This window comes from Heteronotia binoei, chromosome 17 (assembly GCF_032191835.1).
Source record: "Heteronotia binoei isolate CCM8104 ecotype False Entrance Well chromosome 17, APGP_CSIRO_Hbin_v1, whole genome shotgun sequence".
Classification (NCBI taxonomy): Eukaryota; Metazoa; Chordata; class Lepidosauria; order Squamata; family Gekkonidae; genus Heteronotia; species Heteronotia binoei.
Genome location: NC_083239.1, coordinates 51,374,205 through 51,400,323, shown reverse-complemented (window position 1 = coordinate 51,400,323; position 26,119 = coordinate 51,374,205). Strand labels below are relative to the sequence as shown.

Here is a 26,119-nt window from a genome sequence, read left to right as displayed (position 1 = left end):
TAATGAGTTATGCTAATGAGCTCCACCACCTGTTTTTCTACAAAATGACAACTGGAAACGTTTATACCCTGGCTGTCCTCTTGGTTCACAGTGGCTGACCGTGATAGTTCAAGCCTCCCCAACTAAAAACCAAGATAAAATTGCAAACCTGAAATCCCCTTTCCCTGCCTTGAAAAGACGCCCGCTGTTCAACCTCCCTCCAAAGCCCTGGCAAACAGGCAGGCCTGGTAGAGCCTCCCGAAGCTCTCCAAGGAGGGGATGCTCTCCCCTCTTCAGGTAGCCCCTTCCAAAGAGCCAGAGCCGTGATGGCAAAAGCCTGGCCTGTGGTTGATGCCAGACGGGCTACTGTAAGTGCTGAGATAGCCCACAGAGGGGTTGCCCAGTAGAGTTGCTGCCACATCTGGGTTAGGAAACACCTGGAAACTGAGTTTTGGGATCGCGCCACGTTCCCAAAGCTAGAAGAGCATCCGTTCTCGTGAGAACAGGATCAGTTGACCCAGTGCAGACCAGACAGTTTGTACCAGGTCCAAATGGCACTACAAAAGGACAAATAACCCTCGCCTGTCTCTCCGTTAGGAGCCCTGCGGTGCAGAGTGGTAAAGCTGCAGTACTGCAGTCCGAGCTCTCTGCTCACGACCTGAGTTTGATCCCGGCGGAAGCTGGGTTCAGGTATCCGGCTCATGCCTTCCATCCTTCTGGGTGGCATGTAGAAGGCACTAGGTTCAGTCCCTGGCATCTCCAGGCAGTAGGTGATGCAAAAGACCTTGGCCTGGAGAGCTCTGCCCATCTGAGTAGACAGTTCTGACTGTGACGGACCCAGGGTCTGATTCAAGAGAAGGCAGCTTCATGTTTCATATGCAAACAAACATATAACCAAGGAAGGGAGAAGGGAGGGAGGAAGGAAGGAAAATAGATGGGGAGGTGGAGGTGGAGAAAGAGGTCAATAAAATGAGTACCCAGCTTGCTGGGTGTTAAGTGGCCCAGGGTAGCTCTCCAGATGTTTTTTGCCTACAACTCCCATCAGCCCCAGCCAGCATGGCTAATGGCTGGGGCTGATGGGAGTTGTAGGCAAAAAAACATCTGGAGAGCTACTGTTGGCCACCCCTGGTGTAGATGGCTGGGGAAGGCAATGGCAAAGCATCCTGTAAAAAGTCTGCTGTGAATGTGTTGTGATGCGACATCACCCCAGAGTTGGAAGCGACTGGTGCTTGCACAGGGGACTATCTTTACCTTTTTTATCTCTCTGTTGTGTGTCTCATTTCCCACCATTCATCCTGGTCTTCACCACGTTTTGTTTTCACTTCCAAGGAGCATTTCCAGTTTCCGCTCTCAGCCCCGGAGGTCCCGCAAGAAGCCCAGGCCCTAATTGAAGGGCTGATCTGTCCTCGAGAGGGGCGGCTGGGGCAGAATGGGATACGGGACTTCCAGGAGCACCCCTTCTTTGCTGGCGTGGACTGGGAGAACCTGCGGGGCTACACGCCGCCCTTTGTGCCCGAGTTTGCCAACGCCACGGACACATGCAACTTCGATGTGGTGGACGACTGTCTCACTGACATGGTGAGCGGGGGAGGGGTACGTGACCTTTTTTCTTCTTCCCCCCTTTTATCCCTTCCCCTGTCCGATGCCAACTCAGGGAACTTGTACACAGCAATGGTTTCCCAACCTTTCAGAGAATCATAGAGTTGGAAGGAACCTCCAGGATCATCTAGTCCATCCCCCCTGCACAGTGCAGGAACTTCACAAATACCTTCCCCTCCCCGCACACATCCCCAGTGGCCCCTGCAGGCTCCATGCCCAGAGGATGAGAAAAAAACCTCCAGGAGCCCTGGCCAGACTGGCCTGGAGAAAAATTGCTGCCTGACCCCAAATTGGCAATCAGCACTGATGCAACCCTTCCTGCTCTCCTTCCCATGGTCTGCTTAATTCACAGAATCAGCACTGCTGGCAGGTGGCCATCTAGCCTCTGTTGCCAACTCCCTGGAAAGGATTAGGGCAGGGGTGGCCAAACTTGCTTAGTGTAAATAAATGTCAGATGTCTGAGAGCCTCAAGACATGAACATCAGATGTTTGAGAGCCACAGGACAGGAAGGAAGGTTGGGAGGGAAGGAAGGAAGGTTGGGAGGGAGGAAGGAAGGGAAGGGACGGAGGAAGGAAGGGAGAGAGGGAGGGAGGAAGGAAGGAAAGAAAATAGATGGGGAGGTGGAGGTGGAGAGAAAGCAACTTAACTTTAAATGCATTCTCCAAGCTGCTGGCTGGCTTGGTATGGAGAAGTGATTTAAAGAGACAAATGCCTTCTCCAAGCTAGCCAATGGGGTGGTGGGGGCTTCGAGAGCCACACAGTATGTGTAAAAGAGCCACACATGGCTCCTGAGCCATAGTTTGGCCACCCTTAGAGTAGGGTGTTACAGCTAGGGCTTTGGGGACCTGGGTTCAAATGCCTGCTCAGCCTTGAAGCTCAGTGGGCACCTTTGAAATGATTGCTTTCAGTCACCCTCATCTACCTCTCAGAAAAAGGAGGGCGGGAGAACTGCCAAGGAAGGGGCCATCGTGGCTCAATGGCAGAGCATCTGCCTGGCTTGTAGAAGGCACTAGGTTCAATCCCTGGCATCTCCAGGCAGTAGGTGACGCAAAAGACCTTGGCTTGGAGAGCTGCTGCCCATCTGAGTAGACAGTTGACTGTGATGGACCCAGGGAAGGCAGCTTCATGTTTCATATGCAAACAAACATATAACCATATAACATACTCACCTGGAGTATTGTGTTCAGTTTTGGGCACCACATTTTAAGAAGGATATAGACAAGCTGGAACGGGTCCAGAGGAGGGCAACGAAGACAGTGAGGGGCCTGGAGACCACGTCCTATGAAGAAAGGTTGAAGGAGCTGGGTCTGTTTAACCTGGAGAGGAGGTGGCTGAGAGGTGATAGGATCACCATCTTCGAGTACCTGAAGGGCTGTCCTATAGAGAATGGTGTGGAATTCATAGGACTTGGTCTCCATACCCCTCACCGTCTGTCATACAGTGGCCAAAAAAACAGGCATCATCAGGAGGTCCACCAGTGGGGCCAGGACACTAGAAGCCCTCCCACTGTGCCCCCCAAGCACCAAGGATACAGACCATCGCTGCCCTAGACAGAGAGTTCCAATGATAAGCTATCTGTAATATCCACTGATGGACATCTGCTCCATCTGCTTATCCAATCCCCTCTTGAAGCTGGCTATGCTTGTAGCCGCCGCCACCTCCTGTGGCAGTGAATTCCACGTGTTAATCACCCTTTGGGTGAAGAAGGACTTCCTTTTATTAGTTCTAAATGTCAGTATTGTTCAGAACAGGGGTCCCCAACTTGGTGTCCTTGGGCGCCACAGCACCTGCCAGGACTTTTTCTGGCCTCCACCAGGCAGTTCAGAAGAGCCAGAGGCTTGCTGGGGTGATTTCATTGGCGGGGCTGAAAGGTTGGGGAACCACTGCTATGTTCTGGCCAGCACTACCCTTGATCAGGGAAGCGGGGAGGGTTGCCCCAGCCTGTAGATCTGGGGGCTGGGCTGTTGCCAGTTTGGTGTAGTGGTTAAGTGTGCGGACTCTTATCTGGGAGAACCGGGTTTGATTCCCCATTCTTCCACTTGCACCTGCGGGAACAGCCTCGGGTCAGCCATAGCTCTCGCAGGAGTTGTCCTTGAAAGGGCAGCTTCTGTCAGAGCTCTCTCAGCCCCACCCACCTCACAGGGTGTCTGTTGTGGGGGGAGAAGATATAGGAGATTGTAAGTCGCTCTGAGTCTCTTGAGCATCAGAGTATAGGGTGGGGTATAAATCCAATATCTTCCAATATTTTCTTCTCCTCCACTTCAAGCTGCTGGATTAGTCTTGGGTTAGCCATAGCTCTCACAGAAGTTGTCCTTGAAAGGGCAGCTGCTGTGAGAGCCCTCTCAGTCTCACCTATCTCACAGGGTGTCTGTTGTGGGGGGAGAAGGTATAAGAGATTGTAAGCCGCTCTGAGTCTCTGATTCAGAGAGAAGGGCGGGGTATAAATCTGCAGTCTTCTTCTTTTCCCCTAACAGAGTATCTATGCCTTTAATAGCGCTGCAACAGGCAGAAATTCAACCAGTGTAGTTTCCCCTTCCTGCCAAGCACAGAGGGGTTGAGGCTGGGGCTCTGCTTTGTCTGCTGGGCAACTCTTGAGCCCTGCCAAGATAAAAAGCTGGCCAGTAGACCAACAGGCGTGTTCCGCCCTGCCGTTTCCTTCTCCAGGAAGGGCGGTTCCCCCCATTCTGTGTCCTTGTATCCCCCTTTTCTAGGAAACTCTGTCGGACGTCATGGAGGAGTCTCCGCTCGGGGTGCACCTGCCCTTCGTGGGATATTCCTACATCTACACGGCAGTGAAGTAAGAAGTCCTTCAGGTGTCGAGCAATGCTTCCTCCGGGAGGGAAACCCCAGCAACAGTGTCAGACGTAGCCTGCATATCTAGGGTTGCCAATCCCCAGGTGGGGGCAGGGAATCTCCCAGTTTGGAGGCCCTCCCCCTGCTTCAGGGTCATCAGAAAGCAGAGTGGGGGGAGGGAAATTTCTGTTGGGCACTTCATTCTTCCCTATGGGGACCGATTCTCATAGGGTATAATGGGGAATTGATCCACGGGTATCTGGAGCTCTGGAGGGGAGTCACCAAATTTCCAGCACAGCATCCAGTGCATTTCCTCAAAACACCCTCCAAGTTTCAAAAAGATTGGACTACGGAGTCCAATTCTATGAGTCCTCAAAGAAGGTGCGCCTACTCTTCATTGTTTCCGATGGAAGGAAGGCATTTAAAAGGTGTGGGGTCCCATTAAATGTGATGGCCAGAACTCCCTCTGGAGTTCAGTTATGCTTGTCACACCCTTGCTCCTGGCTCCACCCCAATCTCTCCTGGCTCCACCCTCAAAGTATCCTGGCTCCACCCCCACTCTCCTGGCTCCACCCTCAAAGTCTCCTGGCTCCACCCCCACTCTCCTGGCTCCACCCTCAAAGTCTCCTGGCTCCACCCCCAAAGTCTCCTGGCTTCACCCTCAAAGTTTCCTGGCTCCACCTCCACTCTCCTGGCTCCACCCTCAAAGTCTCCTGGCTCCACCCCCACTCTCCTGGCTCCACCCTCAAAGTCTCCTGGCTCCACCCCCAAAGTCTCCTGGCTTCACCCTCAAAGTTTCCTGGCTCCACCTCCACTCTCCTGGCTCCACCCTCAAAGTCTCCTGGCTCCACCCCCACTCTCCTGGCTCCACCCTCAAAGTCTCCTGGCTCCACCCCCAAAGTCTCCTGGCTTCACCCTCAAAGTTTCCTGGCTCCACCTCCACTCTCCTGGCTCCACCCTCAAAGTCTCCTGGCTCCACCCCCACTCTCCTGGCTCCACCCTCAAAGTCTCTTGGCTCCACCCCCACTCTCCTGGCTCCACCCTCAAAGTCTCCTGGCTCCACCCCCAAAGTCTCCTGGCTTCACCCTCAAAGTTTCCTGGCTCCACCTCCACTCTCCTGGCTCCACCCTCAAAGTCTCCTGGCTCCACCCCCACTCTCCTGGCTCCACCCTCAAAGTCTCCTGGCTCCACCCCCAAAGTCTCCTGGCTTCACCCTCAAAGTTTCCTGGCTCCACCTCCACTCTCCTGGCTCCACCCTCAAAGTCTCCTGGCTCCACCTCCACTCTCCTGGCTCCACCCTCAAAGTCTCCTGGCTCCACCCCCACTCTCCTGGCTCCACCCTCAAAGTCTCCTGGCTCCACCCCCAAAGTCTCCTGGCTTCACCCTCAAAGTTTCCTGGCTCCACCTCCACTCTCCTGGCTCCACCCTCAAAGTCTCCTGGCTCCACCTCCACTCTCCTGGCTCCACCCTCAAAGTCTCCTGGCTCCACCCCCACTCTCCTGGCTCCACCCCCAAAGTCTCCTGGCTCCACACTCAAAGTCTCCTGGCTCCACCCCCAAAGTCCCCAGATATTTCTCGAACTGGACTTGGCAACCCTATGCATATCCCAGAATGCTCAGCGGGTTCTAGTCATATGTTCCCTGGGCTGTTCTTCCTCTTCGCCTGCAAGCTTTCCAGAGAGGGGGATAGCTCTGTGGATGTGCAGAGCGCTTTCCTAACATTACTAAATAATCCCAAGCACGGAACATCTGTCCCCAAGAATCCAGAGGTGGTTGCTGGGATTTGGGAGGCGTGGATGGATGTCTCTGGGCAAGTGTCACTTTGGGATGATAAAATCAGTGCTGTCAGGCATGCCTGGCGAGGAGAAGGCAGTCACTGGCAAAAACGAAACACGAGAGAGCAGCATCGCAGGTTATACAGTATTTCAAGCAAAGCGGGTCTCTGCCCCAGTGAGCTTGCAGAAGAAATGTGAGGAAGTCTCACTTTATATTTTGTGTCTTCCATAGGAGTAGAAGAAGCTCTTCAGTTTGGTGTAGTGGTTAAGTGTGCCGACTCTTATCTGGGAGAACCGGGTTTGGTTCCCCACTCCTCCACTTGCACCTGCTAGCATGGCCTTGGGTCAGCCATAGCTCTGGAAGAGGTTGTCCTTGAAAGAGCAGCTGCTGTGAGAGCCCTCTCCAGCCCCACCCACCTCACAGGGTGTCTGTTGTGGGGGAGGAAGGGAAAGGAGATTGTGAGCCGCTCTGAGACTCTTCGGAGTGGAGGGCGGGATATAAATCCAATATCTTCATCTACCTCACAGGGTGTTTGTTGTGGGGGAGGAAGGGAAAGGAGATTGTGAGCCCCTCTGAGACTCTTCGGAGTGGAGGGCGGGATATAAATCCAATATCTTCTTCTCTCCTCTTTATCTGACCAGTAAAGTCTGTTCAGAGCCTTCTCTTATTTCTTTCTCTATAAAAGCATTTGTGCTCCACTGTTCCTTGTGCTTCAGAGTGACTCGCAACAAGAGTTAAAACCATTTTCAGTTCGGAACCAAAAGACGAACCATGTATTTGTTTTTTCCATGCCTCTTTACTGTGACCAACACTAAGGCTTCCAGGATTTTGAAGCCAGATAGGGAAGGGATTTTACATGGCTGGATATCTGACCGTTGTTTGCTTTTTAATTTATTAATTTCCTTTATTTATAGTCACCTTTCTCACGGGGACCCCTCAGCCTGTTTTAATTTTGGTCCATTATTTGGATTTATCTGTTGCTGTTTTCTTCTTTTCTGTAAGTGGAGAGCCAGTTTGGTGTAGTGGTTAAGTGTGCGGACTCTTATCTGGGAGAACCAGGTTTTATTCCCCACTCCTCCACTTGCAGCTGCTGGCATGGCCTCGGATCAGCCATAGCTCTCTTATCTGGGAGAACCAGGTTTGATTCCCCACTCCTCCACTTGCAGCTGCTGGAATGGCCTTGGGTCAGCCATAGCTTTGGCAGAGGTTGTCCTTGAAAGGGCAGCTGCTGTGAGAGCCCTCTCAGCCCCACCACCTCACAGGGTGTCTGTTGTGGGGGAGGAAGGTAAAGGAGATTGTGAAGCACTCTTGAGACTCTGTCCTTGAAAGGGCAGCTGCTGTGAGAGCCCTCTCCAGCCCCACCCGCCTCACAGGGTGTCTGTTGTGAGGGAGGAAGGGAAAGGAGATTGTAGGCCACTCTGAGACTCTTTGGAGTGGAGGGCGGGATATAAATCCAATATCTTCATCTACCTCACAGGGTGTCTGTTATGGGGGAGGAAGGCAAAGGAGATTGTGAGCCGCTCTGAGACTCTTCGGAGTGGAGGGCGGGATATAAATCCAATATCTTCATCTACCTTACAGGATGTCTGTTGTGAGGGAGGAAGGTAAAGGAGATTGTAGGCCACTCTGAGACTCTTCGGAGTGGAGGGCAGGATATAAATCCAGTATCTTCATCTACCTCACAGGGTGTCTGTTGTGGGGGGGGGGAGGAAGGTAAAGGAGATTGTGAGCCGCTCTGAGACTCTTCGGAGTGGAGGGCGGGATATAAATCCAATATCTTCATCTACCTTACAGGATGTCTGTTGTGGGGGAGGAAGGTAAAGGAGATTGTAGGCCACTCTGAGACTCTTCGGAGTGGAGGGCAGGATTATAAATCCAGTATCTTCATCTACCTCACAGGGTGTCTGTTGTGGGGGGGGGGAGGAAGGTAAAGGAGATTGTGAGCCGCTCTGAGACTCTTCGGAGTGGAGGGCGGGATATAAATCCAGTATCTTCATCTACCTCACAGGGTGTCTGTTGTGGGGGGGGGGGGGGGAGGAAGGGAAAGGAGATTGTGAGCCGATCTGAGACTCTTCAGAGTGGAGGGCAGGATATAAATCCAATATCTTCATCTTCTTCTTTTAGAGGACGGAAATGAAATGAGAATCGGGGAACTGCACTTCTTGTAGCTCTAGCCTGTGTTTGTTCTTATGCTGCAGTACATAAGGAGTTGAATCAGAACAACCCTAGCCCCACCTTTTTCACAAGAATCCTATCCGCTGAATTGGCCAGTAGTCCACCAATGGACCACAGTTTGCCTTCAGCCCAGCCCTGCTGCCTTAAGAGGAGGCCAAAACTGCAGGCTGGGTGTGTCCCCCTCGCTCTGTTGACAGGGTCCGTGAGAATCTCACTCTTTCTCAGACAGAATGAGCCGGAGGAAAGGGGCTGTGGCGAGATCAGCATGGAGATTGACTGTACCAGGAGAACGCCGTCCAGGGAGCAGATGCCCAAACACCCCCCGGAGGAGCTGGTAGGTGGGGAAGGAGAGGGGTTGGGCATCAGGAGCCCCCCTCTGGAAAAGGGGTTGAACTCTTGCTGCACTCACTGTCATTCGACTACACCAGGATGATGCAGACATGATGCCCATGGGCGCCACGGTGCCTTCCCATACTTCCCCGGAACTCCCCCGAGAAAGTGGGGGGGGGGGCTGTTGTAAGGCAGGGATTGGCTGCCCTTATTAAGAACATCAGAGAAGCCCTGTTGGAACAGGCCAATGGCCCATCCAGTCCAACACTCTGTGTCACATAAGAACATAAGAGAAGCCATCTTGGATCAGGCCAATGGCCCATCCAGTCCAACACTCTGTGTCACAGAAGAACATCAGAGAAGCCATACTGGATCAGGCCAGCGGCCCATCCAGTCCAACGCTCTGTGTCACACTGTGGCCAAAAAACCCAGGTGCCATCAGGAGGTCCGTCAGTGGGGCCAGGACACTAAAAGCACTCCCACTGTGCCCCCCAAGCACCAAAAATACAGAGCATCACTGCCCCAGACATAAGAACCTAAGAGAAGCCATGTTGGATCAGGCCAATGGCCCATCCAGACCAACACTCTGTGTCACACGATAGCCAAAAAAACCAGGGTGCCATCAGGAGGTTCATCAGTGAGGCCAGGATACTAGAAGCCCTCACACTGTTGCCCCCCCAAGCACCAAAAATACAGAGCATCACTTGCCCCAGTCAGAGAGTTCCAACAATACGTTGTGGCTAATAGCCACTGATGGACCTCTGCTCCATATGTTTATCCAGTCCCCTCTTGAAGCTGGCTATGCTTGTAGCCACCACCACCTCCTGAGGCAGTGACTTCCACGTGTTAATCACCCTTTGGGTGAAGAAGTACTTCCTCTTATCTGTTCTAACCCGAGTACCTAGCAATTTCATTGAATCTCGTATGGTGAGAAAGGGAGAAAAGTATTTTCTGTATTCCAATAGAAGGTTTTCCTGCCGGAGGATGAGGAAGATTGGTAAGCAACTGGGCTTTCCTTAGTCAAGTGTGTGGCTCCATTAACCCTTCTGGAGAGGTGAAGAGGGAGCTATTCTGTTTGGCTTCGCCTCCGGAGGCAGCCATTTTGCATTAGGCTCCACCTCCTGCAGCAGCCATTTTGGGGTGGCGCTCATCACCCTTTCTCAGAATTCCAAGGGTTCCCTCAGATTTAAAAAGGCTGGGGGGATCTCCAATGCCCTTTCTCTTCCCTGCCAGACATACAAACTGCCAGATGGGCAGAAGCTGGACCTTGCCATGTTTCTGGAGCTGCAGACAGCGCTCAAGGAAGAGCTGAGGAGCCGGGAGATGGTGTGTCAAGAGCTCGGTGCGGTCAAGGTGGCCAACCAGACCATTGCCAGGTAAAGGGGCACGAAAGGTGGGGTGGGCAGTTGAGGGTCTTTTCTCCATCCCTTTGCAGCTTCCACCTCTGGCCAGTGGCCAAAGGGCTAGAAAGGAGCTGTGTGGATGCTTGAATGGGCCAAAGAAAATTTCAGTGGCTCTCCTCCTGCTCCATCCCCAATCAGTCCAGACCTGCACCATGATGTCAGGAAGCTGAAAGCAGGCGCATTTGTCTGCAAGTGGCGTCAGGACGACTGATGCAAAGTTGTACACTTCTTAGGAGAGCAATCCATAAAGAGAACCCTGGGAGCAGGGGGTTGTTCTGTAGAAAAATAGGTGGTGGCGCTTATTAGCAAAACTCATTAGCATATGCCGGTGCCCCCCCCCCCACCCGCAGCCAAAAGCAACCAGATGCGAGAAAGAAGAGCCCCGGGCGAGCGAGGCCTGCTTGGGCTGGCTAGAGATGCAGCCAGACCAAGCAAGCCTCATTCGCCTGGGGCTCTTCTGGGCCTCTCCCCCTGCAGTCAAAAAGCCAGCAAGCCACCCACTGCCCAAAATCACATCAGAAGTGGAGAAAGGGTGGCGTGGGCTTCTCCAGGGTTTAATGAGGGCTACTGGGGGCGTGGCAAAGCCCTTGGTGGCTGGCTGGCTGCCCGCTCTCCTAATCCAGGGATTGTTATGCAGCTGCACCCCCTATTCAACGGACAAGGTAGGTGGAGAGGAGGAGGGGGAACCCTCAGAAAGCTTCAGGAGCTGCCCTCCTGCGAGCTGCTGAATCTGAGATTTGCCTAGGAGCATTAACCGATTCAAGTATTCATTCAATCAGTCAAATTTAAATAACTGCCTACAATGTCACAGAGGCCGTTTTGATACTGGAACATGCAAAGCTGCCTTATACTGGAGTCCATCTAGCTCATTGAATACAGAGCAACATGATTCCTCTCTGAAAGCGTAACAATGGGCTCAACAAAACCTTTGGTGGCTTTCTAAGACTGCGCTTCAAACAATTTGGAGCAAAGATTTAGGCTCACATGTGGACCTGAGACATGACTGTTTCACGGTCATATCAGTTTGGTGTAGTGGCTAAGTGTGTAGACTCTAATCTGGGAGAACCGGGTTGGATTCCCCACTCCTCCACTTGCATCTACTGGAATGGCCTTGGGTCAGCCTGAGCTCTCGTAGGAGTTGTCCTTGAAAGGGCAGCTTCTGGGGAGAGCTCTCTCAGCCCCACCCACCTCTCAGGGTGTCTGTTCTGGGGAGGAAGATAAAGCAGATTGTAAGCCGCTCTGAGTCTCTGATTCAGAGAGAAGGGTATAAATCTGCAGTCTTCTTCAAGACAGGGAGTGAAGGGCTGCGATCACACTCACTAAATAATGCACTTTCCAACTGGATTTTACTGTGTGAGCTGGCAAAATCCAGTTGGAAAGTGCCCCGGAAATGGATTGAAAGCGCATTATTTAGTGTGTCTGACTGCAGCCAAGGAGCGGCTGCGGAGGTGGTGGTGGGGACCTTCGCTCTCTCCCTTTCCTGGTCAGGACTGATCGCCTTGTCTGCTCCCGCGTAGCCAACTGAAGGAAGCCGAGAGCCACAACTTGGAACTGGAAGCTCAGATCAAACGTCTGGAGGAGCAGATCGAAGGGATGAAAAGAGTGAGCGAGGAAGGCAAGTGTCTCCCAGGCCCCCTTCCCTTCCCCCCTAACATGTGCTTTTTCTTCTCTGCCCCCTTCCCTCCCTGCTTGTGAGTCCCACTCACAAGTAAAAGCACTCCCCTCCTACCTTCCCCAGGGGACCAGGAAGGGGAGGAGCCTCAGCCAATAGGAGGAAGAGAGGCTTGGCTCAGTAGCTGCATTGTGCGATGGAGAGAGCCTGGCAAAGCAAACTATTCCTTCCCTGCTTCCTCCCCAAGGGAGGAGTCTCAGCCAATGCAGAAAACAGAAGCTTTGCTCTGTAGCTCTGCTGTGCAATTGAGCAAGCCTGGGCAAAGCAAGCTGTGATGCAGAAGGAAGCAAGAGAGAAGGAAGCAGTCAGTTGCCCAGGAGCATGATAGGATCCATCCAGGGGCCTGATTTGGTCACCCTAAAGCCATCCTGCTTGGACGGTGAGTCCCAGGGAACTTACAGTGACCCTGTAGGGTTTTCAAGGCAGGAGACTGACAGAGGGGGTTTGCCATTGCCTGGCTCTGCTCAATCAGAGCACTAACCAGAGCCAACCCTACTTAGCTTCAAGACCTGACGAGGCTGGGCTAGACAGGGCCATCCGGGTCAGGAACATCTGAAGCTGAATGTGTTTAAAGAAGCCACCAAGACTCAGCCGACTCGTGGCCATCCCAGCAAGGGGCTTCCAAGGCAAGGGAGAAGCAGAGCCTTCCTTGGTGGTCTCCCCTCCAAGTACCAGCCCGGCTTAGCTTCTGAGATCTGATGAGATTGAGCTATACTATTAGGGTTGCCAAGTCCGACTCAAGAAATATCTGGGGACTTTGGAGGTGGAGCCAGGAGCAAGGGTGTGGCAAGCACCATTGAACTCTGAAGGGAGTTCTGGCCGTCACATTTAAAGGGACCACGCTCCTTTTAAATGCCTTCATTTGGAATAATGAAGGATAGGGACGCCTTCTTTTGGGGCTCAGAGAACTGGACCCCCTGGTCCAATCTTTTTGAAACTTGGGGGGGTATTTTTAGGAGAGTCACCAGATCTCTACCTCACCTCTACCTCAACAAACAGCCGCCCCCGAGCCCCAGATACCCACAGATCAATTCTTGATTATACTCAATGGGAATTGGTCTCCATAGGGAATAATGGAGTGCCCAGCAGACATTTCCTCCCCCCCTCCCACTTTCTGATGACCCTGAAGCGGGGGGAGGGCCTCCAAACTGCGGGGTCCCCTGTCCCCACCTGGGGATTGGCAACCCCATATACCATGCTGCCTTCACTTCTGCAACCAGATCCCCCAGCAAGAGGCTTCCGAGGCAACTGAGAAGCAGAGGCTGTTTGCCCTTGCCTTCCTCTGCAGAGCCTTCCGTGGTGGTCTCCCTTCCAAGTATTGACCCTGCTTAGCTTCCAACTTACGGCCACCCCAGCAAGGGCCTTTCAAGGCAAGGGAGAAGCTGAGGTGGTCTGCCCTTGCCTTTCTCTGCAGAGCCTTCCTTGGGGGAGGGTCTCCCTTCCAAAGTTATTTCTTTCTTAGCATTTATATCCCACCCTTCCCAAACGGACTCTGGTTGGGTCACATCAGAAATAAAAACAATTACAAAAATAAAACAAAAAAACTATAAAATTCAGCAAACCAATTCACACTTGAAAACCAATTAGAAGTCCAGTCATTACAGTTTCAGGTGGTGTCCGTTCCAAAGGCCTGCTCCCTGGCTGAACAGTTAATAGATAATGGAAGATGATAATCAGCCAGCCCTGATTGGACCAGACTGTGGCAGGGAGGCCATATTGTTGGTCTGTGATGCCCACTGCCTCAACGAATGACGGAACAGCTCACTTTTACAGGCCCTGCGGGATTGCAACAGATTCCCCCAGGGCCCAGATCTCCAGTGGAAGCTTCCAGGCAGGGGCCAGGACAGAGAAAGCCCTGGCCCTAGTTGAAGCTAGATGGACATCCTTTGGACCAGGGGCAACCGGGAGATATTGCACAGCAGAATGTAAAATTCTCTGGGGGTATATGGGAAGAGGCGGTCCCTTAGATATGCTGATCCTAGGCCATTAAGGGCTTTAAACGTTAGCACCGTTACCTTAAATTGGATCCGGAACTCAACTGGCAGCCAGTGCAGCTGGTGAAGCATAGGCTGGATACGCGTCCACAGGGCTATTTTTGTAGCAGGAACTTCTTTGCATATTAGGCCACAGACCTCTGATGTAGCCAATCCTCCTGGAGCTTACAGTAGGCCCTGTACTAAGAGCCCTGAAAGCTCTTGGAGGATTGGCTACGTCAGGGGAATGTGGCCTAATATGCAAAGGAGTTCCTGCTACCAAAAAAAGCCCTGTGCGCTCATTTAGGTGTCGCAGTCAGCAGGTGTGCTGCCACATTTTGCACCAGCTGGAGTTTCTGGAGCAGATTCAAGGGCAAGCCCATGCAGAGTGAATTGCAGTAATCTAACCCAGAGGTGACCATTGCAAATACCTTAGCTTCCCAGATCTGATGAGATGGTGCTATGTCATGGCGCCTTTCCTCCCCGTCATAAGTTGCTAATATAAAAATAAAATGTTTAGCTGGTCCAGATGAGCCACGAGACCATGTGGAAACGTGGCAGGGCTTCGGAGAGAGGGGCGTCCTCCCTGCCAGAGGAGCATGGCGTGCGGTGGCTGCAGCATGGTGCAGAGCTGTGCTTTCTTGGCTTCATGCAACTGCTGGGTGATGTGCCTCTGATTCTTGCACACTGTGAAGACTTGTGTCTTCTCCCTCCCTTCCTCCCTCCCCCACCCCCCTCAGAGGAAACCAGTCCTATATTTCTCTTTTCCTTGCAGCTGCTCTGGGGTGGAGCCCTCGCCCCCACCCTTTCTTGTGCTGCGTGGAACGCCCCGCTGATGTAAGCCTGAGTCTGCAGGTTGCTGTACTTACATGGTGGCAGTGGTGGGACACTCAGGGTAGGGCTCCCCTAGTGACAATGAGGAACGTCCCCGCCCTTCTTCCCCATTTGTTGGTGGAAAGTGCTGTCGTAGCTGACTTAAGGCAACCCTGTAGAGCAGGGGTGTCAAACTCATTAGGGCTGGATCTGACATAAATTACACCTTGTCGAGCCAGGCCGTGTGTGTCATAAAACGTAAAACATAAAACGTATATTGCTGCCAGGTAGCAGCAATATAAACTTTATAAAGGACACAGACAAATACAAAGATTTTTTAAAAGCTTAAAATAAAATGTGCTTAAAACATTAGCGCTCTCCCGTGCGATCCTGGGGACTGGACAAAGGAAGCTCTGGCTCTTCCCCAAGGGACCAGGAAGGGGAGGAGCCTCAGCCAATAGGAGGAATAGAGGCTTGGCTCAGTAGCTGCATTTTGCGATGGAGAGAGCTTGGCAAAGCAAACTATTCCTTCCCTACTTCCTCCCCAAGGGAGGAGTCTCAGCCAATGGAGAAAACAGAAGCTTTGCTCTGTAGCTCTGCTGTGCAATTGAGCAAGCCTGGGCAAAGCAAGCTGTGATGCAGAAGGAAGCAAGAGAGAAGGAGAAGGAAGCAGTCAGTTGCCCAGGAGCATGATAGGACCCATCCAGGGGCCTGATTTGGTCCCCGGGCTGCATGTTTGACACCCCTGCTAGAATTTTCAAGGCAAGAGAAGTAAAGAAGTAGCCTCCCATTCAAGTGCTGACCAGGTTTAGCTTCTGAGATCTTATGAAATAAGCTAGCCTGGGCCATGTAGATCAGGGCAGAGACAGAGGGGGTTTACCATTGCCTGCCTCTGCATAGCAACCTTGGTGGTCTCCTATCCAAGTCCGAACTGGGGCCGCCCCTGCTTAGCTTCTGAGATCTGATGAGATTGGGCTAGCTTGGGCCATCCAGGTAAGGGTCTTCCCCTTTAAAATGGGCTTTTCTCCCAGTAGGAAACTTCCATCCTCCTATATGAAAGGCTCTGGGAATTCCGTCCCAATCTTTTCTCTCCCCTGCATTCTGCCCCGCGCAATTAAGAACATAAGAGAAACCATGTTGGATCAGGCCAGTGGCCCATCCAGTCCAACACTCTGTGTCACATAAGAACATAAGAGAAGCCATGTTGGATCAGGCCAATGGCCCATCCAGTCCAACACTCTGTGTCACATAGGAACATAAGAGAAGCCATGTTGGATCAGGCCAATGGCCCATCCAGTCCAGCACTCTGATTCACATAAGAACATAAGAGAAGCCATGTTGGATCAGGCCAATGGCCCATCCAGTCCAGCACTCTGTGTCACATAAGAACATAAGAGAAGCCATGTTGGATCAGGCCAATGGCCCATCCAGTCCAACACTCTGTGTCACACAGTGACCAAAAAAATTATATATATATATATATATATATACACACACACACACACACACACACTGTGGCTAATAGCCACTGATGGACCTCTGCTCCATATTTTTATCTAACCCCCTCTTGAAGCTGGCTATGCTTGTAGCCGCCACCACCTCCTGTGGCAGTGAATTCCAGTGAATTATGCACAATTATGCACAAAATGGTTGCCACGCAAGGCGGAGCTAACCACAAAATGGCTGCTGCAGGAGGCAGAGCCACCACACACAGGAATCTCAAGAGCAGGGGACAAAAGGGCTATTTTTAAAAAAAGCACACTGGGAAAGTTGAGTGAGAGACTAAAACCAGTAATGTGGCAGCTGCTACCCAAACAATGTTGTTTTAATTTGCACAGCCAATCCGAAGTTCTGCTGGACAGGAGCCCGAGCTATCCTTTCTCACTTTCTTTGGTGGGCACCAGGACAGGTGTGGGAGGATGCCGTGGGCACCATCTTGGGGACCCTTGCTTTAAAAACAAAAGCGACGAGTGGGAACAGAACACTGGGAGAGTAGGAAGGTTACTTTGGCAAAGAGGACTAGAGTCTTGTCCTGTAAAAGCGGAGGGCTGGATATAAAATCCTGCGCCAATGGTCAAAAAGGAGTATTCCTGGTGGGCCCCTAGAATCCACACAGATGTCTTGGGCTTCTCCTGCCACACCATCCCTCGCCTAGCATTCTGTCTTGCTGACCTCTGCTTTCTCTTTCCAGCAAGGCGGCACCATGGCACCTCGGCTCTGTGAATACCCGCTTGTGGTACCTCTGTACCGGCACTTGCTCCTCTTTTCGAGGGTATGTCCGCCGTTCATGTGCACCGCTCCCCTTTCTTTTCTCTGGTCCTGCCCACCCAGAGTCAGCTTTGGCTTGCTTTGGCTGGACTCCTGCTGCACCTTTCAGCCCTTTCCTTCCCCCACCGATGGCTCTGAGTTCAATTGGGGCAACAGGCTCACTTCATACAGAGATGGATGGAGATGTGTGTGTGTGAGCTCTCTGTCCCCAGCAGGGTAAAATAGTCTGGAGGCAAATCAGAACAGCAAATCACCCAGAGATGCAGCAGGCAACCTCCTCGGGGTGTGTGTATGTGCACAATGAGGCTTGGGTGACAGGCGGTTTCTTTATGGCACAGATTTTGGGAGTGGCTGAGCTAAACTGGCCAAGATTTTGACTAGGGGTGTGCATGGGGGGAAAAAATTCATTAAAAATCGTTTTGGGTTGATTAAACAAAAAAATAAAATCGTTATTCCCTTGGAAAGCCGAATCTCATATTAGGTAAAGGGAAAAAAACCTAAAAAAAAATCAGTATTCCCAATTTTTTTTGCCTCCATCATACTCTATGGGCCATTTTAGTCAATGGCAAAATCCCTCAGAGTACATTCCATGGGCTGGGGGGGAGGGGGTTTGAGCGAGAAGCACCAAATTTGCTGGGTACCTGCTGGAGCCTCTCTCCAAAAGAACCCCCAAGTTTCAAAAAGATTGGACCAGGGAGTCCAATCCTATGGGCACTCGAAGAGGGTGCCCCTATCCCAATTGAAGTCAATGGCTGCAAAAACGCCATTGGTTTTAATTGTGGGGGAAAAAATGATTAAGGTCAAATAAGAGAATCTCTTACCTAAAAACTGTTGTTTTTTTTCCAGTCAGCAGCAGAACCAGTGAATGTGCCCAGCAAAGGCAATGCTACTATGGCTTTGCCAAAAAAAAAACCCAACAGGACAAAGATCAAATTGGGTAGGAGAGATTTCCTGGGGAACTATTGTTGCCAATCTCCCGGTGAAGGCTGGTGTGCTCTCCATATAGCAGAGATCAGCTCCCCTGGAGAAAACAGCTACTTAAATTAGGGTTGCCAGCCTCCAGGTGGGGCCTGGAGATCTCCTGCTTTTAAGAGCGTATCTGGCCTACTTACAGAGGAAGTGCTAAAGCTCTATGCCAAAGAATTTCCTGTCTCAGACCCTAATTATTTTTAAAAGCCTACTAAAAACCCTAACTAAGCTGTAAAAACTCAGAAGCACCCACTGAACAGCTCTCAGACCATCCAGCTTGCCCTTGAAAAACAACCTTCTGGAAGTCAAAACTATGCTCCCCAACAAAGCAATGAAACTTTTAAAAATCGCCTAGGCAACGGCAGCCTTCCCCCCAACCCAAAGTAGCCCCCCCTTAACAGCCCTCCCTTTAACCCACTAGGCAAATTTAAAAAGACCTAACAGGGAAATATTTTTAAGCATTGCCAGGCAAACCAGGAGAGGTCTTCTTCCTGCAGCCAGGGACAGGACAGGAGTCTGGGATTCAGCGACAGGGTAATGCTCTCTGGCCTTGCACAGAAAATTTTCAAAATGTGAAAAATCCCCTTTGACTGGCATGCACTTCTTTGGCCTTAATTGTATGTGTGAAATTATAAATATTAACCATTCCAGAGCATTTATTCTTATTTGCAGTCAAATAACTTGCTGCAACAAATCCCCCCCATCGCCCTGATTTGAGTTCAGGCTGATAAAAACAGTTGTTAACTTGATGGCTGAGTGATTGAGGAATACATTGAGAAGAATCTTCACCTCTTAATGGTTCTAATTGTAGAGACAGAAGATGAAAGATTCCCCTGAAGAATGCAAGGAAGGAGTATTCTTCTCCCCTTCCCTTGTCATTGTCCTGATTCCCGAAGGAAAAAAAGCCAATTTTTTGGGGGGGGGCTTTTTCTCTGGTATGCTTCATTCGGCTTCCAGGTCAGATCAGAGAATCTGACTTGGCTTTATGAAAGACTAAAATTACCGAAAAGGACATTTTCCGTTTTTTCACATTTTATCTTTACCGAATGCACACCCCTAGTTTTGACTTAGTCCTGTGGCAGCTCTGGGGATCTTGGGGGTAGAAATTGCCTTCAAGTCACAACTGACCTGGGGTGACCATGTATGATTTTAAAGGCAAGAGGTGGCTTGCCATTCCCTGTCTCTGCATGGCAACCCTGCACTTTCTTGGTGGTCTCCCATCCAAGTACCAACCAGGACTGGCCCTGTTTAGCTTCTGAGCTTTGGTGAGATTGGGCCAGCCTGACCCATCCAGATCGGTGCAAGTGAACAGAGGTGATTTGCCTTTGCCTGCCTCTGCGTAGCAACCCTGGCAGTCTCCCGTTCAAGTACTAACCGGGGCTGACTTCTGAGATCTTAGCTTCTGAGATCTGATGAGACGGGCTTGTCTGGCCTATCCAGGTCAAGCTGGGTGAACAGAGGGGGTTCACTGTTGCCTGCCTCTACGTAGCAACCCTGTACTTCTTTGGTGGTCTCCCATCCAAGGACTAACCAGGATTTAGTGAGATTAGGCCAGCCTGGGCCAAGGCAAGAGATGTTCAGAGCAGTGTTCCCTCCGAGTGTGAGCTAGCTCACAGTTCTTTAGCCTCCGGCTCACACGTTTTTGTCTTAGCTTAGGGGAAATGGCCCCAGAGCAAACTCATGGATACAACTTTAATGCCAGTAGCTCACAAAGGAAACGTTTTGCTCACAAGACTCCGCAGCTTGGAGGGAGGATTGGTTCAGAGGTGGTTTGCCGTTTGCCTGCCTCTGCGTAGCAATCCTGGACTCCAAGGCGGTCTCCCACCCAAGTACCCACCAGGGCTGGCCCTGCTTAGCTTTCAAGACTTGATGGGATCGGGCTAACCTGGGCCGTAGGTATTTCATCCCCTGCTAAAAACCACCTATTGTCCCAGCCACACAGGATACCGCTGCCTGCTGCTGTTTCTCCCACCTCTACTTTGGGTCTGCTTTCTCTTATTCACCTTCTACTGGGGTAGATGAGTCTGCCCCGTCACTGTAGCCAAAATTCCTTCATCCCTACACTCAGGAAACTCATGTAAGGGGCACAGGGCTTCAATGTTGATGATGATATTGGATTTGTATCCCACCCTCCACTCCGCATTTCAGAGTCTCAGAGCGGCTCACAGTCTCCTTTATCTTTCTCCCCCCACAACAGACACCCTGTGAGGTGGGTGGGGCTGCAAGGACTCTCGCAGCAGCTGCCCTTTCAAGGACAACTTCTGCCAGAGCTATGGCTGACCCAAGGCCATCCCAGCAGGTGCAGGTGGAGGAGTGGGAAATCAAACCCGGTTTCCCAGATAAGAGTCCGCGCACTTAACCACGACACCAAACTGGTTCTGTGAAGACAGTTTGAAAGCTCTGAACCCCAAAATAAGGTCTGGACTACCATATTCCTCCCTCCGCCCTGAATCAGAGTCTCAGAGCGGCTCACAACCTCCTTTATCTTCCTCCCCCACAACAAACACCCTGTGAGGTGGGTGGGGCTGTGAGGACTCTCACAGCAACTGCCCTTTCAAGGACAACCTCTGCCAGAGCTATGGCTGACCCAAGGCCATCCCAGCAGGTGCAGGTGGAGGAGTGGGAAATCAAACCCGGTTCTCCCAGATAAGAGTCCGCGCACTTAACCACGACACCAAACTGGTTCTGTGAAAACAGTTTGAAAGCTCTGAACCCCAAAATAAGGTCTGGACTACCATATTCCTCCCTCCGCCCTGAATCAGAGTCTCAGAGCGGCTCACAACCTCCTTTATCTTCCTCCCCCACAACAAACACCCTGTGAGGTGGGTGGGGCTGTGAGGACTCTCACAGCAACTGCCCTTTCAAGGACCTCTGCCAGAGCTATGGCAGACCCAAGGCCATTCCAGCAGCTGCAAGGCGAGGAGTGGGGAATCAAACCCGGTTCTCCCAGATAAGAGTCCGCTCACTTAACAACTACACCAGGGGTGGCCAACGGTAGCTCTCCAGATGTTTTTTGCCTACAACTCCGTCATAGGCAAAAAAACATCTGGAGAGCTACCGTTGGCCACCCCTGCACTACACCAAACTAGCTCTCCCTGACATGCTCCTTTGTCAGCATGGACTCCACCCCCATCAGACATGCCAATCCACACACCACATCATACCGGTGAGAAAGTATCTTTGGACAGGCAACAGCTCTTTGAAGGCAGTGCCATCCTTTTCGGCTGGAGGGGACTGAAACTGGGCCTGGCAATTTGCAAAACCACGGACCACTGGGCTTTTCCCCCCGCCCTCCTGCTTCATGCACCACGGCCTCCTGGGATCGCTGACCCCCTCTTCTTCTGGCTGCTCCCCCCTCCTATCTACCATGACCAGCCCTGTTTCTGCTTCCCAGGTACATAGGCCCTGCATCGTCAAGGTGGGCTACCTGCTCCTGTGCACCGGCGGGCTCGTCCTGGAGGCCTCCGCTCGCAGCCTGGTGGAAGTCGTTTGAAAGGGCGCCGGTGACGAGACTGTGGGGGCCTGCCTGCCACCTGCAACTTCTGGGGAGGCGGCTTCTGACGCTGGCCGCTTGCGGCGCCCTGAGATCCCAGACGGGACACCAAGATCTCAGCGCCGTGGCCTCGGAGGGCGCAGCCTCGCCTTGGCAGCTGACTGGGCCTCGGCTGGGCCTCTGCTTGCATACCTGTCGGTGGGCCTCTGCTTGCATACCTGTCGGTGGTCCTGCATCTCAGGCGTCTTCCCTTGCTTTGTAGGAGACCGATAACCACTCTCCGGTAGCAGCGGCCACCAGCTTTTCTTCGTCGTTAGCAAAGCGGACCCAGCAAGACAATCCCGCAAGGACCCCCGAGGAGACCTGGCCCATCCCCCTCAACTCTTTTGCCCTTGGGCTGTACCCGGCCTGCAGAACAGGGCAAAAGACTCCCATCTCCTGCCGTTCACTCTTCAACCCCCTAGGTGACTTATTCCCCTTAAGCTGGGCCCAGAACCCAGGAGTCTTGGCTGCAGAGTCTCTCACTGAGAGCTTAACGACTGACTCTAACTCCTCTGCTCACGGAGGAGAACCCAAAAGGTTCCACTTCTCACACACACCCCCCCCTTCAAGCCAGGAAGAAGACGCTTCTCCAGCACTTTGACCAAGTGGCCCCTGGCAGGTGCCTTTACAGGTGCAGGCTGATTTTCTTCATGACCTTTCTTGGAAGCTCATGTCCTTTTTTGGTAGAGGGCAGTTTGTGGGACTGCTAAACCCCGGCTCTGCATGGAGAGCTGGTAGGAACAGGGAACGTCTGTGAAACGAAATACTCTTACCCCCTCCGCCTCCCAACTGTTGCCCTGCCTCTCCCTTGGGTTCGGCAACATAAAACACATCCAAAGAGGCCACCGTCTTTCGCCACCAGCCTTTCCCACAAAGTGCAGCTACTACCCAGGGAGCTTTCGGATCAGAAAGGGTGTGTTGTGCGCAGAGGCGGAGGCTATAACGCCACTTCCCCAGGGCTCCTGTGACGCTCTGCTCCAGCTGTAGACGGAGGCTGCTATGACCAAGGGGGGTGGGAAGTGAGCCCTGGCCTCCGTCTACTCCGGCTCAAAAGCCTGGGTGTGTCTTGTGGCCCTTTCTGCGGCTGTGGTGCTGTCGCCATGGTTGACTTTTCACCTGCGCTTCCACCACCCGTCTTGCTCCACAATGCGACACACGCAAGGTTCTTCGTCATTTATTTGGTGGTGGTTAGTTTTCAGAGTCTCCTCTTAACTTGTTCATAAATGATTTAGAGTTCGGAGTGAGCAGTGAAGTGGCCAAGTTTGCGGATGACACTAAATTGTTCAGGGTGGTGAGAACCAGAGAGGATTGTGAGGAACTCCAAAGGGATCTGTTGAGGCTGGGTGAGTGGGCGTCAACGTGGCAGATGCGGTTCAATGTGGCCAAGTGCAAAGTAATGCACATTGGGGCTAAGAATCCCAGCTACAAATACAAGTTGATGGGGTGTGAACTGGCAGAGACTGATCAAGAGAGAGATCTTGGGGTCATGATAGATAACTCACTGAAAGTGTCAAGACAGTGTGCGTTTGCAATAAAAAAGGCCAATGCCATGCTGGGAATTATTAGGAAGGGAATTGAAAACAAATCAGCCAGTATCATAATGCCCCTGTATAAATCGATGGTGCGGTCTCATTTGGAGTACTGTGTGCAGTTCTGGTCGCCGCACCTCAGAAAGGATATTATAGCTTTAGAGAAGGTGCAGAGAAGGGCAACTAGAATGATTAAAGGGCTGGAGCACTTTCCCTATGAAGAAAGGTTGAAACGCTTGGGACTCTTTAGCTTGGAGAAACGTCGACTGCGGGGTGACATGATAGAGGTTTACAAGATAATGCATGGAATGGAGAAAGTAGAGAAAGAAGTACTTTTCTCCCTTTCTCACAATACAAGAACTCGTGGGCATTCGATGAAATTGCTGAGCAGACAGGTTAAGACGGATAAAAGGAAGTACTTCTTCACCCAAAGGGTGATTAACATGTGGAATTCACTGCCACAGGAGGTGGTGGCGGCCACAAGTATAGCCACCTTCAAGAGGGGTTTAGATAAAAATATGGAGCACAGGTCCATCAGTGGCTATTAGCCACAGTGTATGGAGCACAGGTCCACCAGTGGCTATTAGCCACAGTGTATGTGTGTATATAACATTTTTTGCCACTGTGTGACACAGAGTGTTGGACTTGATGGGCCGTTGGCCTGATCCAACATGGCTTCTCTTATGTTCTTATGTTCTTATGTTCTTGACCGCCCTCCCCGCCGTGCACAAGGCTGCCTTTGCTCCCCCCTCCCCTCCGAACCCCGGGCAAAAGAAGGGGTGGGTTCAGCCCGGGGTTTCCCTGCCCCTAAAAAGGGGAGCGCACAGAGCCAGACTTTGCTTGAGGTGGGGGAGATGATTGCGCTAGTTTGAGTTTTTGCGCTCTTTTGCCCTCCCCGCGCTGTATTTATTATTCCTTCCCTCTGTCGTGGACCGGCTGCATGAGAAAGCGCTGTACGTTTTGTGACAATGTGAGTTTGGGATGCGTCCCCGTGAGACAAAATAAAAGATAAAGGATGCATCTGTCGTTCTGGAAGGACGGGGGGCAACATGTTGCTAGAAAAAGGGGAAAGGCTGCTGGGAGAGAGAAAAGAAGTGGGCGGCGTGTGTTTGTGTGCGGGGGGAGAAGGGAGGGATGTGACAGAATGGACATAGACAGCGTTTGCACAAGTGACACACAAACTACCGAAAGTTTAGTGGTCTCACGATTTTTGATTCTCGCCGAGCTCTACAAGCGCAGTTCCCCACCCTGCCCCGCCCCCTCATGAACATTTCGCAGGGGAGGCCACGGTGTGAAAACTGTCTCTTTAGTATAAATAAGGAGTTCCACGATTCTATAATTTAAACACTTTCCCGGAGACACAACAAGTAACAAACGTTTAGAGCAGGTAGTAAAGTGACGAAGGCACGGGGAGGGCGTCGGCAGGTTCCTGGGCGTGATCTTCTGCGGACGGGGGGTGGGGGGTGGGAGGAGGCTGGACTGCCAGACGCCAGCTGGCAGGCAAAGGCCGAGGGGGGGGGGGCAGACGGAGCGCAAGGGTGGCGTGCATCAGAAGGGCGGGGAGGGGGGAACGGCCAAGAGCAGAAGTGACGCTGTCACCCAAAGTCCTCAAGTCCCGTCGCGAAACTGGTTCCCGGCAAGTCGGAAGCAAAGCCGGCGTCCCTCTCCCTCGTTGCTCTTACCAGGCTGGGATGAGACGGATGCGAGTTGTGTTGAGAGGTACCGGACCAAGTATGGCTTTTTTTTCCTGGGGGGGAGGGGAGCCAGTTCCACGGTACGGAGTCCACATCTACGAGACGCTTCCCGATCCAGCACGTCCTGCAAAGGAAAGGATCTCTCCGGCCCGCTGGACTGAATTTTGCAAAACCGAAACGATATCCAGATCAGCGCCCGCGGCAGCCGGGACCCGGTCTTTGTGGGCCTCACTAGGCAGACTGTGGGGCGAGGGCACCCCGGGATGGAAACGGGCGCTCAGGACTTAACCTGGAGCCGGGAATCGCCTCCGAGCCGAATTGCGGAACGCGTCTGGATGGCAGGACTCCGCCCTGAACGTGCAAAGCTATAACCAATGAGTGTGCAACTCTGGTGATGCAATGGAAGGGCGCACACCTTCTCCAACCCCATGGAACCACGGCCGGACTCGTCCCTGATTAGGGGAAAGGGCTTCCAGCCTAGAGGGTTGTAGACGATTCACCATGGGCAAAACCCGCCTTGGCCTCAAGGAATGCCTCAACCAGGGGCCGCACACCCTGCAACACAACTACTGTTTCAATGCACGTGGCATCAGCCGGGCCTCAACACTTCCTGTCAGCTGACTGTTCCAGGAACATATCCAACCCCTCCCCCCCAAGATATGGGGCAGCTCCTCTTTTGTGAGAGCAGAGCTCCGCAGCCTGATTTGGCCAAGAGCCGGAAGCCCCGTGGGGAAGCACGAGCAGGTGGACAAGGCTGGGGTGCTTCCCCAACATGCACCTGGAACTGCTACCTGTCGCAGCACGCACAATGACGGGTCACGGGGATCCATTCTGTGAACTGCGACACTCCCTCGCCTGGTGCAAGGAGCCTTCCCTCGCTTGCCCTGGAAGAGAGCGCCGTTGTTCCCAAAACAGCTCTGCCAGCTCAGCCCCTTTACCCTCCCGTTAAGGATATGCCAAGCAAAAGCAAGAAGCTGCTCGGCGCTGCTCTCAAAAACCCTGCCTTCTTCAGCCCAAATGATTAAAGAACCTTTGCCCCCCTGAGCTTGCGGCACCGGCTTTGCAACGGCAGACGCAACCCCTGCACAAACTAGCGACAAGCGACAGGCCCCGGCCCCTCGCTGTCCTCCGCGGCTTTAGACGAAGGCTTTAATGGGGAAGGGCGGTGAGGCTCTCGGACACTAAGTTCCTATCTTGCGAAGTAATAAAAGGGTTAAAACCAGCTGCCTAGCTGACTCCACACCGCACACCAGTGCAGCTGTAGGGACAACCAAAGCCCTCCAAAACTCACCTGTATATGTGCATTTAATCCAAGTATGCTACACAATATATAGCAGTAAAACCACAGGTATTATGCTCAGTGCTCGTTAATGTTTGTTGTTAACGTAATTCTTAACATGCTATATGGTTGGCCTGGAACAAGTAAAAACCTCAGGGACGTTTTAAAGGGCTATATATTGAATTAAATATGCACATATTTACAGGTTTTGGGTAGCTCCGATCGCCCTTCGTGGCAGCTGCCTCTTTTCACAGTAATGTGCTTCTGAAGGGAGACAGGAAGTGAACCTCTGAAGGGCGAATCTTCCAACCAGAGTCCAGTCGGAATCTGTC

General features: G+C 52.2%; 1 protein-coding gene across 2 annotated transcripts in view; it reads left to right on the top strand.

Annotated features, from left to right (window-relative positions):
- Positions 1-21,313, top strand: part of DMPK (DM1 protein kinase) — a 74,303-nt gene extending 52,990 nt beyond the window's left edge. The window contains exons 8-15 of one of the 2 annotated variants that reach the window (XM_060257514.1): positions 1,309-1,572; positions 4,291-4,376; positions 8,548-8,656; positions 9,886-10,028; positions 11,573-11,670; positions 14,476-14,537; positions 16,705-16,785; positions 21,145-21,313. In XM_060257514.1, coding sequence (XP_060113497.1) covers positions 1,309-1,572; positions 4,291-4,376; positions 8,548-8,656; positions 9,886-10,028; positions 11,573-11,670; positions 14,476-14,537; positions 16,705-16,785; positions 21,145-21,243 — 942 coding nt within the window. In that variant the 3' untranslated portion in view covers positions 21,244-21,313. Of the gene's footprint in view, positions 1-1,308; positions 1,573-4,290; positions 4,377-8,547; positions 8,657-9,885; positions 10,029-11,572; positions 11,675-14,475; positions 14,538-16,704; positions 16,786-21,144 lie in introns of both variants that reach the window. The other variant, XM_060257515.1, reaches the window with a different exon arrangement.
- The last annotated feature ends 4,806 nt before the right edge of the window (positions 21,314-26,119 follow it).